Source organism: Oncorhynchus nerka, linkage group LG10, assembly GCF_034236695.1.
Source record: "Oncorhynchus nerka isolate Pitt River linkage group LG10, Oner_Uvic_2.0, whole genome shotgun sequence".
NCBI classification, from domain to species: Eukaryota; Metazoa; Chordata; class Actinopteri; order Salmoniformes; family Salmonidae; genus Oncorhynchus; species Oncorhynchus nerka.
The window spans coordinates 103,114,024-103,128,944 of record NC_088405.1 but is presented as its reverse complement, the minus strand read 5'-3'; the positions used below and the strand labels follow the sequence as shown (position 1 = coordinate 103,128,944).

The following is a 14,921-nucleotide window of genomic DNA, read 5'->3' as shown; positions in this document are numbered from 1 at the left end:
TTGTTTGGGTAGATGTGACAGTGGTCTGGTGTTGAGAATATCAGGTTGTATTTATTATTTTAAATTGAACCTTTATTCAACCAGGCAAGTCAGTTAAGAAAAAAATCTTATTTGGAATGAATGATACATCTTACTTAAAATATTTTCCAACATATCTTTCCAGAAGAAAATCATTAGAAATGTGAGACGTTCAACAGCAGAATAGTCAACCTAGCATTTATTTGAGACATTCAACAGCAGAATAGTCAACCTAGCCTTTACATGCGAGGGCCTTGACTGGCTGCCCTGCGTTCCAAATGGCATCTTATTTGCTATATGGTGCACTACTTTTAACCAGTTGCCAATGTGCCCAAAATAGGGAATAGGGTGCTATTCAGGATGCAGGAGCCTTCACTGGTTACTACACATCTGTCCAGTTGAAACTACAACTACAGGAAGTAGTTGTATGCTCTATCAATGGACTGATTACATAGATGGACAATTATAGTTATGCCTTTATATAACCTCATGCATTCCTACAGTTCTGTAATGTGTATATCTACACAGGAACATATTAGTTAATGGTTAAGCAGGTAGGTTTAACAGGCTACATTCCGATATGAACAGAGACGGTGAGATTGTAGTCGTTGCTTATGGGATAGTGTCAAACTCCAGTCCTCGAGGGTCGAGTGTCTGCGGGTTTTCACTACTCTCTTGTACTTGATTGATCAATAAAAGGTCACTGATTAGTTAGGAAATCCCCTCACCTGGTTGTCTAGGTCTTTATTGATTAAATAGTACCGCCCCTCACCTGACTGTCTAGGTCTTTATTGATTAGTTAGCAACTCCCCTCACCTGGTTGTCTAGGTCTTTATTGATTAGCTAGGAAATCCCCTCACCTGGTTGTCCTGGTCTTTATTGATTAGTTAGGAAATCCCCTCACCTGGTTGTCTAGGTCTTTATTGATTAAATAGTACCGCCCCTCACCTGACTGTCTAGGTCTTTATTGATTAGTTAGCAACTCCCCTCACCTGACTGTCTAGGTCTTTATTGATTAGTTAGCAACTCCCCTCACCTGACTGTCTAGGTCTTTATTGATTAGTTAGCAACTCCCTCACCTGACTGTCTAGGTCTTTATTGATTAGTTAGCAACTCCCCTCACCTGACTGTCTAGGTCTTTATTGATTAGTTAGCAACTCCCCTCACCTGACTGTCTAGGTCTTTATTGATTAGTTAGCAACTCCCCTCACCTGACTGTCTAGGTCTTTATTGATTAGTTAGCAACTCCCCTCACCTGACTGTCTAGGTCTTTATTGATTAGTTAGCAACTCCCCTCACCTGGTTCTCTAGGAATTCATTGGACACGAAATGAAAGGAGATCAGAAAAACCAGCAAACACAGCCGTCCAGGAATAGAGAATGACACGCTTAGAATAGACTGTTAGCTATTCTCTAGGAGTAGATAGGAGACTAGGTCAAAGAAGTTTGACAGTGCTGGGAGGGGCCCTGTTTCCTCTTCGGTCTTCTAGGAGAGGAAGGTTCGGACGGTGCCCTTGACCAGTCCTCTGCAGATGGGACATTTCCTCAGAGAGGGAGCACACTCCTTACAGACCACCAGGTGACCACACGGGATGAAGACAATGTTCACCTCCTTGTCCATACACACCTTACAGGTCCGCTCCTCCTGCAGGCGCCGTAGCTGCTCCTCCATCGGCAGGTCTGGAGGGGAGGAGGAGGGGGAGAGGAGGAGGGGGAGAGAGATGGAAGAATAGAGAAGTAAGTATGGAGAGACATAAAACAGACATGCTCCCCCTTCCCATTGGATGAGGAGACTGACCCAACCCATCCCAGTTCCAAGGCCAGCCGGCCTCAGCCACAGCTGAAAGCAGCCTAGTGTGTGTATGTGAAAGTGTGTGTACCTGAGAGATCTTGACTCGGTGATGCGGCTTCATTTGCCTGGGCTGAAAGGTGCATTGAGAACAAGAATTAAACAGAAGTCTGAAATGAAATGAAACTGAGTTGGACTGAACTGAGACTAACTAGGCTAGACATGTCAGCCTGATGATGTCACGGAGTAGGGCTTTATTACATATATTTGATTGCCTACCTAGATCAGTTGTGTTCCTGAACTCTAACTCCTGACCCCAGCTCTACCCACCAATCATTCTCACAGTGACATGGTCAGAACATCTCTCCACCCCTGCCAAACCTGGAGGACTGGACTACAGTTTAGGGAGTTAGGGGACTAGGGAGTGAGGGGTCAGGGGGCTAGGAGTCAGGGAACTAAGGAGTGAGAGTTCATGGGGCTAGGATTTAGGAGTTAGGGAACTAGGGCGTGAGGGGTTAGGGAACTGGGGAGTGAGGGGTTAGGGCCCATGAGACTACTGGTTAGGGGACTAGGGAGAGCCCGACAGCACAGTTGATGCTGTGGCACGCAAACATTGCTTAATGCATGCAACGTCTGAGCAGGGGAACGTGACCTTACCAATGAGGTGATGTTTTATCCAGAGGTCTCTAGCAGGTTAGGGGTCAGAGGTGATGTTTTACCCAGAGGTCTCTGTGCAGGATAGGTGAAGGTATTTTTGGTAATTGGTATTTTATTAGGATCCCCATTAGCTGTTGCAAAAGCAACAGCTCCTCTTCTTGGGGTCCACATGAAACATGACATAATGGACAAGAACAGCTCAAGGACAGAACTACATACATTTTCAAAAAGGCACACGTAGCCTACATATCAATACACAAACTATCTAGGTCAAATATGGGAGAGGTGTTGTGCCGTGAGGTGTTGCTTTATCTGTTTGTTGAAACCAGGTTTGCTGTTTATTTGAGCAATATGAGATAGAAGTTCCATGCAATAAGGGCTCCAGAACAAATCCAGAACTAATTCAAGGAAGCATACAGTATTATATAGAGATATAATACTGTATGCTTCCTTGAATTAGTTCTGGATTTGGGGACTGTGAAAAGATCCCTGGTGGCATGTCTGGTGGGGTAAGTGTGTTCTGGATTTGGGGACTGTGAAAAGACCCCTGGTGGCATGTCTGGTGGGGTAAGTGTGTTCTGGACCTGGGGACTGTGAAAAGACCCCTGGTGGCATGCCTGGTGGGGTAAGTGTGTTCTGGACCTGGGGACTGTGAAAAGACCCCTGGTGGCATGCCTGGTGGGGTAAGTGTGTTCTGGACCTGGGGACTGTGAAAAGACCCCTGGTGGCATGTCTGGTGGGGTAAGTGTGTTCTGGACCTGGGGACTGTGAAAAGACCCCTGGTGGCATGCCTGGTGGGGTAAGTGTGTTCTGGACCTGGGGACTGTGAAAAGACCCCTGGTGGCATGTCTGGTGGGGTAAGTGTGTTCTGGACCTGGGGACTGTGAAAAGACCCCTGGTGGCATAAGTGTGTTCTGGACCTGGGGACTGTGAAAAGACCCCTGGTGGCATGTCTGGTGGGGTAAGTGTGTGTGTCATAGCTGTGTGTAAGTTGACTATGCAAACAATTTGGGATTTTTCAGCACCTGCAGCTTAACTAGATCTTTCTTTGCAGCACTGGACCACACGACTGGACAATAATCAAGATTAGACTAAACTAGAGTCAGCAGAACATGCTGTTTGGTGTGTTGTGTCAACAACAACAAAAAAGCAGAGCATCTCTGTTCCATCGACATCTGTAGATGTTAAGCTAGCACAGGTACATATAACCATCCCTTCTAATTGCTAAGAATGACCTAGAAAAAAACACAAGAAAAAGAAGAATAGGGGGAGGATGAGTGATTCTACCATAAGAAAATAGGGGAATATATTCAAAACCATTATAGTTGTAGGTAAAAGCATCAACTAAACTTATGTAGGAAAAGGGACTGGATCTCCCTAGGGGTTAGAGGTCAGGGGGGTGGAGTACGGTTAGGTATGGGGGTTAGAGCTCAGGGGGGGAGTACGGTTAGGTATGGGGGTTAGGGTTAGAGCTCAGGGGGACTGGATCTCCCTAGGGGTTAGAGCTCAGGGGGCGTGGGGGGGTACGGTTAGGTATGGGGGTTAGAGCTCGGGGGGGAGTACGGTTAGGTATGGGGGTTAGGGTTAGAGCTCAGGGGGACTGGATCTCCCTAGGGGTTAGAGCTCAGGGGGGTGGGGGGGGTACGGTTAGGTATGGGGGTTAGAGCTCAGGGGGGGTACGGTTAGGTATGGGGTTAGAGCTCAGGGGGTGGAGTACGGTTAGGTATGGGGGTTAGGGTTAGAGCTCGGGGGTTTGGGGGTACGGTTAGGTATGGGGGTTAGAGCTCAGTTAGGTATGGGAGTTAGGGTTAGGGTGGGGAATAAGGGTTAGGGTTATAGGGGAATAAGGGTTAGTGTTATATGGGATGGGGAATAAGAGTTAGGGATATAGGGGAATAAGGGCTATAGGGGATGGGGAATAAGGGCTATAAGGGATGGGGAATAAGGGCTATAGGGGAAGGGGAATAAGGGCTATAGGGAAGGGGAATAAGGGCTATAGGGGATGGGGAATAAGGGCTATAGGGGAAGGGGAATAAGGGCTATAGGGGGAAGGGGAATAAGGGCTATAGGGGAAGGGGAATAAGGGCTATAGGGGAAGGGGAATAAGGATTAGGGTTATAGGGGAATAAGGGTTAGGGATATAGGGGATTAAGGGTTATAGGGGATGGGGAATAAGGGCTATAGGGGATGGGGAATAAGAGTTAGGGTTATATGGGATGGGGAATAAGGGCTATAAGGGAAGGGGAATAAGGGCTATAGGGGATGGGGAATAAGGATTAGGGTTATATGAGAATAAGGATTAGGGTTATATGGGAATAAGGGTTAGGGATATAGGGGATTAAGGGCTATAGGGGATGGGGAATAAGAGTTAGGGTTATATGGGATGGGGAATAAGGGCTATAAGGGAAGGGGAATAAGGGCTATAGGGGATGGGGAATAAGGGCTATAGGGGATGGGGAATAAGGATTAGAGTTATATGAGAATAAGGATTAGGGTTATATGGGAATAAGGGTTAGGGATATAGGGGATTAAGGGTTATAGGGGATGGGGAATAAGGGCTATAGGGGATGGGGAATAAGGGTTAGGGTTATAGGGGAATAAGGGTTATAGGGGATGCGGAATAAGGACTATAGGGGATGGGGAATAAGGATTAGGGTTATATGGGAATAAGGGTTAGGGATATAGGGGAATAAGGGATGGGGAATAAGGGCTATAGGGGATGGGGAATAAGGGTTAGGGTTATAGGGGAATAAAGGTTAGGGTTATAGGGGATGGGGAATAAGGATTAGGGTTATATGGGAATAAGGGTTAGGGATATAGGGGAATAAGGGTTATAGGGGATGCGGAATAAGAGTAATAGGGGATGCGGAATAAGGGCTATAGAGGATGGGGAATAAGGATTAGGGTTATATGGGAATAAGGGTTAGGGATATAGGGGAATAAGGGTTATAGGGGATGGGGAATAAGGGCTATAGGGCATGGGGAATAAGGGTTAGGGTTATAGGGGAATAAGGGTTAGGGTTATAGGGGATGGGGAATAAGGGTTAAGGTTATAGGGGAATAAGGGTTAGGGTTATAGGGGATAGGAATAAGGGTTAGGGTTATAGGGGAATAAGGGTTAGGGTTATAGAGGATGGGGAATAAGGGTTATGGGAATAAGGGTTAGGGATATAGGGGAATAAGGGTTAGGGTTATAGAGGATGAGGAATAAGGGCTAGGGATATCGGGAATAAGGGTTAGGCTTATAGGGGAATAAGGGTTAGGGTTATAGGGGATGGGGAATAAGGGTTAGGGTTGTAGGGGATGGGGAATAAGGGTTAGGTCTATAGGGGAATAAGGGTTAGGTCTATAGGGGAATAAGGGTAAGGGTTGTAGGGGATGGGGAATAAGGGTTAGGGTTATAGGGAAATAGGGGTTAGGGTTATAGGGGATGGGGAATAAGGTGTAGGGTTATAGGGGAATAAGGGTTAGGGTTACAGGGGATGGGGAATAAGGGTTAGGGGAATAAAGGTTAGGGTTATAGGGGAATAAGGGTTAGGGATATAGGGGAATAAGGGTTATAGGGGATGGGGAATAAGGGTTAGGGTTATAACGATTAAATTCCTATAAATATTCACATTTCAAACTAAGAGAATCCAGACAATACATAATAATCATCATGACAAGTACAATAGATCTGTAGCTTTATCCTAAACCAGTTAGGACTCCAAGAGATAGAATGGTGCCGGAGGGAATGGCTGCCGTTTTACGGGCTATTTTGTGTTTTTTTCACGTTGTTTGTAACTTATTTTGTACATAACTTTGCTGCCACCGTCTCTTATGACCAATAAGAGCTTCTGGATAACACAACAGCGATTTCTCACCTCGAACTGGACTAAGTTTTTTTTTATTGAGTCTGATGCAAAGGATATAGTGTTGCTCCCGGACGACGCCCAAATCCCCGTCATTCACGTGAAGAAAAGATGGAGGTACAGTGGGCGGAGATCGGGGTGTCTTGTGAGAATTTGTCGGCAATTGGGTAACCCGCCTCTACCATTCGTTCTATTGGCCAACGTGCAATCACTGGAGAATAAACTGGATGAGCTCTGTTCGAGACTGTCCTACCAACGGGACATAAAAAACTGCAATATCTTATGTTTCACCGAGTTGTGGCTGAACGACGAAATGGACAACATACAGTTAGATTGGTTATCCGTGCATCGGCAAGAAAGAACAGCTGGTTCAGGTAAAACGAGGGGTGGGTGTGTATGTTTGTCAATAATAATGTCTAATATTGAATTCTCGAGGTATTGCTCGCCTGAGGTAGAGTACCTCATGATAAGCAGAAGACCACACTATCTACCAAGAGAGATTCCATCTATAATTTTCCATTTACCACCACAAACTGATGCTGGCACTAAGACCACACTCAGAGCTGTATAAGGTCATAAGCAAACAAGAAAATGCTCATCCAGAGGCAGCACTCCTAGTGGCCGGGGACTTTAATGCAGGCCAACTTAAATCTGTTTAAGCTAATTTCTACCAGCATGTCACATGTGCAACCAGAGGAAAAAGAACTGCAGACCACCTTTACTCCTCACACAGAGACGTGTACAAAATGCTCATCCAGAAGCAGCACTCCTAGTGGCCGGGCAACTGTCATTTAGTTCAGTTACCTTGGCTTTCTTGGGAACAGGAACAATTGTGGGCATCTTAAAGCATGTGGGGACAGCAGACTGGGATAGGGATTGATTGAATATGTCTGTAAACACACCAGCCAGCTGGTCTCTGCGCATGCTCTGAGGACATGGCTAGGGATACCGTCTGGGCCAGAAGCTTTGAGAGGGTTAACAGGTTGAAATGATTTACTCACGTTGGCCACGGAGAAGGAGAGCCCACAGTCTTTGGTAGTGGGCCGCGTCGATGGCAATGTATTGTCCTCAAAGCACGCAAAGAGGTTGTTTAATTTGTCTGGAAGCAAGATGTTGATGTCCGCGATGGGGCTGGTTTTCTTTTTGTAATCCGTGATTGTCTATAGACCTGCCACATACAGTACGTCTCATTGAATTGCGACTCCACTTTGTCTCTATACTGACACTTTGCCTGTGATTGCCTATAGACCTGCCACATACAGTACGTCTCATTGAATTGCAACTCCACTTTGTCTCTATACTGACACTTTGCCTGTGATTAGCTTACAGAGGGAATAACTACACTGTTGGTATTCGGCCATATTCCCAGTGGCCTTGTCATGATTAAATGCGGTGGTACGTGCTTTCAGTTTTGCGCGCATGCTGCCGCCATCAATCCACTGTTTCTGGTTAGGGAAGGTTTTAATACTCACAGTGGGTACCACATCTCCGATACACTTCCTTATAAACTCGCTCACCGAGTCAGCGTATACGTCCATGTTGTTCTCTGAGGCTAGTTTCTGCCTATAGGAGGGGAGCAACAAGATGGAGCCATGGTCAAATTTGACAAAAGGAGGGCGGGGGAGGTCCTTGTAGGTATCGCCGAAGTTAGAGTAGCAATGGTTGAGCGTGTTACTCGCTCGTGTACTGCAAGCGATATGCTGATAGGTTTTAGGTAGCCTTGTTCTCAGATTAGCTTTGTTAAAATCCCCAGCTACAATAAATGCCACCTCAGGATATATTGTTTCTAGTTTACATAAAGTCCAGTGAAGTTCTTTGGTGGCCGTCTTGGTATCCGCTGCGGGGGGGATATACACTGCTGTGACAATAACCGAGGAGAATTCTCTTGGGAGATAATACGTCGGCATTTGATTGTGAGGAATTCCAGGTCAGGTGAACAAAAGGACTTGAGTTCCTGTATGTTGTTACAATTACACCATGAGTCGTTAATCATGAAGCATACACCCCCGCCCTTCTTCTTCCCGGAGAGTTGTTTATTCCTGTCGGCGCAATGCACTGAAAATCCCGTTGGCTGTACTGACTCCGACAGCATATCCCAAGCTAACAATATTTCTGTGAAACAGAGTGTTACAATCCCGGATATCTCTTTGGAAAGCAACTCTTGCCCTGATTTCGTTAACTAGGGACTGGACAATAGCGAGTAATATGATGTGCGCGCATCTGAAGCCTCACTAGAAGACGCTCCGGCACCCTCTCCTCCGCCGGCGTTGTTTCTGGTTGGCCTCTGGAATCAGTTCAAATGCCCTGGGAGGTGCAGACTAAGGATCTGCTTTGGGAAAGTTGTATTCCTGGTCGTAGTGGTCGTTGTGCTGGTAAATTGACATCTCCCTGATAGCCAATAGTTCTTCCCGGCTGTATGTAATAACACTTAAGGTTTTCTGGGCTAACGATGTAAAAAATAATACATAAAAAAGGGACTAGAAGCGAAGCTGCCATCTCTTTCGGCGCCATCTTGTGGCTTTACCATCGAGAGCCTCCTGACCGGTTACATTACAGCCTGGTATGGCAACTGCTCGGCGCTATAGAGAGTAGTGCCTATGGCCCAGTAAATCACTGAATGTGCTATAGATGTTGTTTAAGTCTGCATTCTAGTGCGTTTTGTGTCTCTCCAATATAGAGCTTATGACAAACAAGGCACTCGATCACATAAACCACATTTCCGGTATCCAGTTGTACTTGCCTGATTGGGAACACCAAGCCTGAATGCCTATTGGACAGAAATTGTGTTTGGGTAAAGTATTCATTCTGTATCTGTTTCTTCTTAGTCCGGCTTGAATAGACTAGGATGTCCATCAGGCTCCTATAGGTTGAGATTACCCTCTGTCAAGGCCTCACAATCATTCTGGGCCTGTTGAAACTTTTATTTAAGTTCAGCCCCACCAGAGCCTTAGAATAAGTCCCCACAAATGGAACCACAGGGCGGTTTTCCCTCTCTACCTGATATGCTCCATGGGTCTAGAAGGTCTGATTGACCTCAACCGCTCTCAGGAACCTCCTGGAGTAGCCCCTGGGCCTTAAGGCTGAGAAGAGACTTCTTGTGGCCTCTATATCCCCAGGGATACTACAGATTCTGTGGAAAAGTAGAAGTTGTGATTTGATCAACCCTCTACATGTGTGCTTTGGATGGAAACTACATTTGTGAAAGAGGGCATGTCTATCTTTTTCCATAAAGAAAAATGTAATTGCCAATTGTTAAAATGTAATTGCCAATAGTTAAAATGTAATTGCCAATTGTTAAAATGTAATTGCCAATAGTTAAAATGTAATTGCCAATAGTTAAAATGTAATTGCCAATTGTTAAAATGTAATTGCCAATTGTTAAAATGTTTCGTATTGCAAATGATGTGTAATAGCGATGCGTGTTCAAAATGTTTAGGAATTCAGAGGTGGAGCCTCCCCACAGTCCGAAAAAATCAGCCAGATACCTGAGGTAGAGCAATGGTAAGGTCTTACATTTAAGAAAAGCACTTTCTTCGCAAAAACTTGTGTACAAATGTCTTTCCTATGGTCGTACCATGTACCTGGAGATAGTACTTCACATTGAACTCAGTCGTTTCTGGTGAGGCTCAACTCCAACAAGTTCAGGATACCTCTCTACGGTCGACTGGTGTCAGGATACCTCTCTACGGTCGACTGGTGTCAGGATACCTCTCTACGGTTGACTGGTGTCAGGATACCTCTCTGGGGTCAGGATACCTCTCTGGGGTCAGGATACCTCTCTACGGTCGACTGGGGTCAGGATAACTCTCTACGGTCGACTGGGGTCAGGATAACTCTCTACGGTCGACTGGGGTCAGGATAACTCTCTACGGTCGACTGGGGTCAGGATAACTCTCTACGGTCGACTGGGGTCAGGATAACTCTCTACGGTCGACTGGGGTCAGGATAACTCTCTACGGTCGACTGGGGTCAGGATACCTCTCTACGGTCCACTGGGGTCAGGATACCTCTCTACGGTCCACTGGGGTCAGGATAAAACTCTCTACAGTCGACTGGGGTCAGGATACCTCTCTACGGTCGACTTAAACAGGATACCTCTGAAAGGCATTTGCAACTGCTTGTCGACCTAATTTGATATCAAGGTTTGTGTACAGAGAATTATTATCAATGTAGAATAAAAAAGCTTTTCCTGGTATCTTGGAAGGTTAAATGTTGGGGAGTTGTAAGTGAACATTACATTGTTCTAGCCAGTATTTTACAATGTCAGAAGCTGTATCCCTACTCCAGTGAAACGGATCCCAGGGGTCTGTGCGAAACCTAAGTTTACTAAGGTAATTTAAAAAATCCCATCTCTCCACTATGACCTTATTCAGCTTCTGTAAGATAGACTGCTGATCGATAGCTAGTCTATCTGAGTAATGTATGAATGGTACATAAACTGTTGCATTGGGAAAGGCCTCCTTACTAGTCCTCAACAGTTGCTGCAGTTGCTTCCAAGATTTATGGGTTCCAGACCTGAATCTTCCTCTCTGACCTAGGGTGAGTTATGGGTTCCAGACCTGAATCTTCCTCTCTGACCTAGGGTGAGTTATGGGTTCCAGACCTGAATCTTCCCCTCTGACCTAGGGTGAGTTATGGGTTCCAGACCTGAATCTTCCTCTCTGACCTAGGGTGTTATGGGTTCCAGACCTGAATCTCCCTCTCTGACCTAGGGTGAGTTATGGGTTCCAGACCTGAATCTTCCCCTCTGACCTAGGGTGAGTTATGGGTTCCAGACCTGAATCTTCCTCTCTGACCTAGGGTGAGTTATGGGTTCCAGGCGTGGGGTCAAAGTAGATCCATGTGGTGGGCATGTCTTTAAAATGTTAGAAGGGGACTCAGATTGGGAATCACTCCGACAACACTGGCATTTAGGAGTACCATCCATCATCATGCACCTATTGGTTGTACTTTGACAACAGCACACTGAGCCTGCTCCACTCCACCCCGGGAGCCCTGCTGTTCTGTGTCTGGAGGAGAAGCGAGGGAGTTACTACATGGCAGCCCTACATTACTATATGACACCTCCTGTATACTGTTTCTGGGGAACTGTTCCTGATCTACAGTAATAGTAATATCTTCCTGCTTGCTGAACCCTTAGCATAGGGATCTAACGCTCCTGGTTGAGAAGGGCCAGTCAGTGGTGGGAAGGAGTCAGAGGACAGGGCCTCAGGAGGTCTGAATGGTTGAAGCTGTAGCATTAAGGGTTTCTGCAGAAGAAGCAATACACTTCAGTTTCTACACAGCTTTACTCCAGCTCACAACTCTGTTAAAAACCTCCAAATCAAAACCCTGCAACTCCTCCAGTTAGCCAGTGTGGCTATCACTGCATAATCATGTACTATTAGAAGACAGGACAATGTCTATCCATTCCGCTGTGTTTTATCTCACTGTCTGTAGTTGACTGACTCAGAGATGAAGGCTTAACTAAAACTGTGAGACCTGTCTTGTCATACCAAAAGGGCAAAGGCAGTCTGTCTGTCTGGTGTAACAGTAGTTCTAGGGGCAGTCTGTCTGGTCTGGTGTAACAGTAGTTCTAGGGGCAGTCTGTCTGGTGTAACAGTAGATCTAGGGGCAGTCTGTCTGGTGTAACAGTAGATCTAGGGGCAGTCTGTCTGGTCTGGTGTAACAGTAGTTCTAGGAGCAGTCTGTCTGGTCTGGTGTAACAGTAGATCTAGGAGCAGTCTGTCTGGTCTGGTGTAACAGTAGTTCTAGGGGCAGTCTGTCTGTATGGTGTAACAGTAGTTCTAGGGGCAGTCTGTCTGTCTGGTGTAACAGTTGTTCTAGGGGCAGTCTGTCTGGTCTGGTGTAACAGTAGATCTAGGGGCAGTCTGTCTGTCTGGTGTAACAGTAGTTCTAGGGGCAGTCTGTCTGGTGTGGTGTAACAGTAGATCTAGGGGCAGTCTATCTGGTGTAACAGTATATCTAAGGGCAGTCTGTCTGGTGTAACAGTAGTTCTAGGGGCAGTCTGTCTGTCTGGTGTAACAGTAGTTCTAGGGGCAGTCTGTCTGGTCTGGTGTAACAGTAGATCTAGGAGCAGTCTGTCTGTCTGGTGTAACAGTAGTTCTAGGGGCAGTCTGTCTGTCTGGTGTAACAGTAGTTCTAGGGGCAGTCTGTCTGGTCTGGTGTAACAGTAGATCTAGGAGCAGTCTGTCTGTCTGGTGTAACAGTAGTTATAGGGGCAGTCTGTCTGGTGTAACAGTAGATCTAGGGGCAGTCTGTGTCTGGTGTAACAGTAGTTCTAGGAGCAGTCTGTCTGGTCTGGTGTAACAGTAGATCTAGGGGCAGTCTGTCTGGTGTAACAGTAGTTCTAGGGGCAGTCTGTCTGGTCTGGTGTAACAGTAGATCTAGGGGCAGTCTGTCTGGTGTAACAGTAGTTCTAGGGGCAGTCTGTCTGGTCTGGTGTAACAGTAGATCTAGGGGCAGTCTGTCTGGTGTAACAGTAGTTCTAGGGGCAGTCTGTCTGGTCTGGTGTAACAGTAGATCTAGGGGCAGTCTGTCTGTCTGGTGTAACAGTAGATCTAGGGGCAGTCTGTCTGGTCTGATGTAACAGTAGATCTAGGGGCAGTCTGTCTGTCTGGTGTAACAGTAGTTCTAGGGGCAGTCTGTCTGGTGTGGTGTAACAGTAGATCTAGGGGCAGTCTATCTGGTGTAACAGTATATCTAAGGGCAGTCTGTCTGGTGTAACAGTAGTTCTAGGGGCAGTCTGTCTGTCTGGTGTAACAGTATATCTAAGGGCAGTCTGTCTGGTGTAACAGTATATCTAAGGGCAGTCTGTCTGGTGTAACAGTAGTTCTAGGGGCAGTCTGTCTGTCTGGTGTAACAGTATATCTAAGGGCAGTCTGTCTGGTGTAACAGTAGTTCTAGGGGCAGTCTGTCTGTCTGGTGTAACAGTAGTTCTAGGGGCAGTCTATCTGGTGTAACAGTATATCTAAGGGCAGTCTGTCTGTATGGTGTAACAGTAGTTCTAGGAGCAGTCTGTCTGTCTGGTGTAACAGTAGTTCTAGGGGCAGTCTGTCTGGTCTGGTGTAACAGTAGATCTAGGAGCAGTCTGTCTGTCTGGTGTAACAGTAGTTCTAGGGGCAGTCTGTCTGTCTGGTGTAACAGTAGTTCTAGGAGCAGTCTGTCTGGTCTGGTGTAACAGTAGATCTAGGGGCAGTCTGTCTGGTCTGGTGTAACAGTAGTTCTAGGGGCAGTCTGTCTGTCTGGTGTAACAGTAGATCTAGGGGCAGTCTGTCTGGTCTGATGTAACAGTAGATCTAGGGGCAGTCTGTCTGTCTGGTGTAACAGTAGTTCTAGGGGCAGTCTGTCTGGTGTGGTGTAACAGTAGATCTAGGGGCAGTCTATCTGGTGTAACAGTATATCTAAGGGCAGTCTGTCTGGTGTAACAGTAGTTCTAGGGGCAGTCTGTCTGGTCTGGTGTAACAGTAGATCTAGGAGCAGTCTGTCTGTCTGGTGTAACAGTAGTTCTAGGGGCAGTCTGTCTGTCTGGTGTAACAGTAGTTCTAGGGGCAGTCTGTCTGTCTGGTGTAACAGTAGTTCTAGGGGCAGTCTGTCTGGTGTAACAGTAGTTCTAGGTGCAGTCTGTCTGGTGTAACAGTAGATCTAGGGGCAGTCTGTCTGGTCTGGTGTAACAGTAGTTCTAGGTGCAGTCTGTCTGGTGTAACAGTAGTTCTAGGAGCAGTCTGTCTGGTCTGGTGTAACAGTAGATCTAGGGGCAGTCTGTCTGGTGTAACAGTAGTTCTAGGGACAGTCTGTCTGGTCTGGTGTAACAGTAGATCTAGGGGCAGTCTGTCTGGTGTAACAGTAGTTCTAGGGGCAGTCTGTCTGGTCTGGTGTAACAGTAGATCTAGGGGCAGTCTGTCTGTCTGGTGTAACAGTAGTTCTAGGGGCAGTCTGTCTGGTGTGGTGTAACAGTAGATCTAGGGGCAGTCTATCTGGTGTAACAGTATATCTAAGGGCAGTCTGTCTGGTGTAACAGTAGTTCTAGGGGCAGTCTGTCTGTCTGGTGTAACAGTAGTTCTAGGGGCAGTCTGTCTGGTCTGGTGTAACAGTAGATCTAGGGGCAGTCTGTCTGGTCTGGTGTAACAGTAGATCTAGGAGCAGTCTGTCTGTCTGGTGTAACAGTAGTTCTAGGGGCAGTCTGTCTGTCTGGTGTAACAGTAGTTCTAGGGGCAGTCTGTCTGTCTGGTGTAACAGTAGTTCTAGGGGCAGTCTGTCTGTCTGGTGTAACAGTAGTTCTAGGGGCAGTCTATCTGGTGTAACAGTATATCTAAGGGCAGTCTGTCTGTATGGTGTAACAGTAGTTCTAGGAGCAGTCTGTCTGTCTGGTGTAACAGTAGTTCTAGGGGCAGTCTGTCTGGTCTGGTGTAACAGTATATCTAAGGGCAGTCTGTCTGTCTGGTGTAACAGTAGATCTAGGGGCAGTCTGTCTGGTGTAACAGTAGTTCTAGGGGCAGTCTGTCTGGTCTGGTGTAACAGTAGATCTAGGGGCAGTCTGTCTGGTGTAACAGTAGTTCTAGGGGCAGTCTGTCTGGTATAACAGTAGATCTAGGGGCAGTCTGTATG

The 14,921-nt window shown here is 46.5% G+C and overlaps 1 protein-coding gene across 1 annotated transcript in view; it reads right to left on the bottom strand.

Moving 5' to 3' along the window:
* Positions 1 to 200: 200 nt before the first annotated feature.
* birc2 (baculoviral IAP repeat containing 2) overlaps positions 201 to 14,921 on the bottom strand; it is an 84,895-nt gene continuing 70,174 nt past the window's right edge. Inside the window, 2 exon segments of the mRNA XM_065024035.1 lie at positions 201 to 1,697; positions 1,898 to 1,939. Coding sequence (XP_064880107.1) covers positions 1,504 to 1,697; positions 1,898 to 1,939 — 236 coding nt within the window. The 3' untranslated portion in view covers positions 201 to 1,503.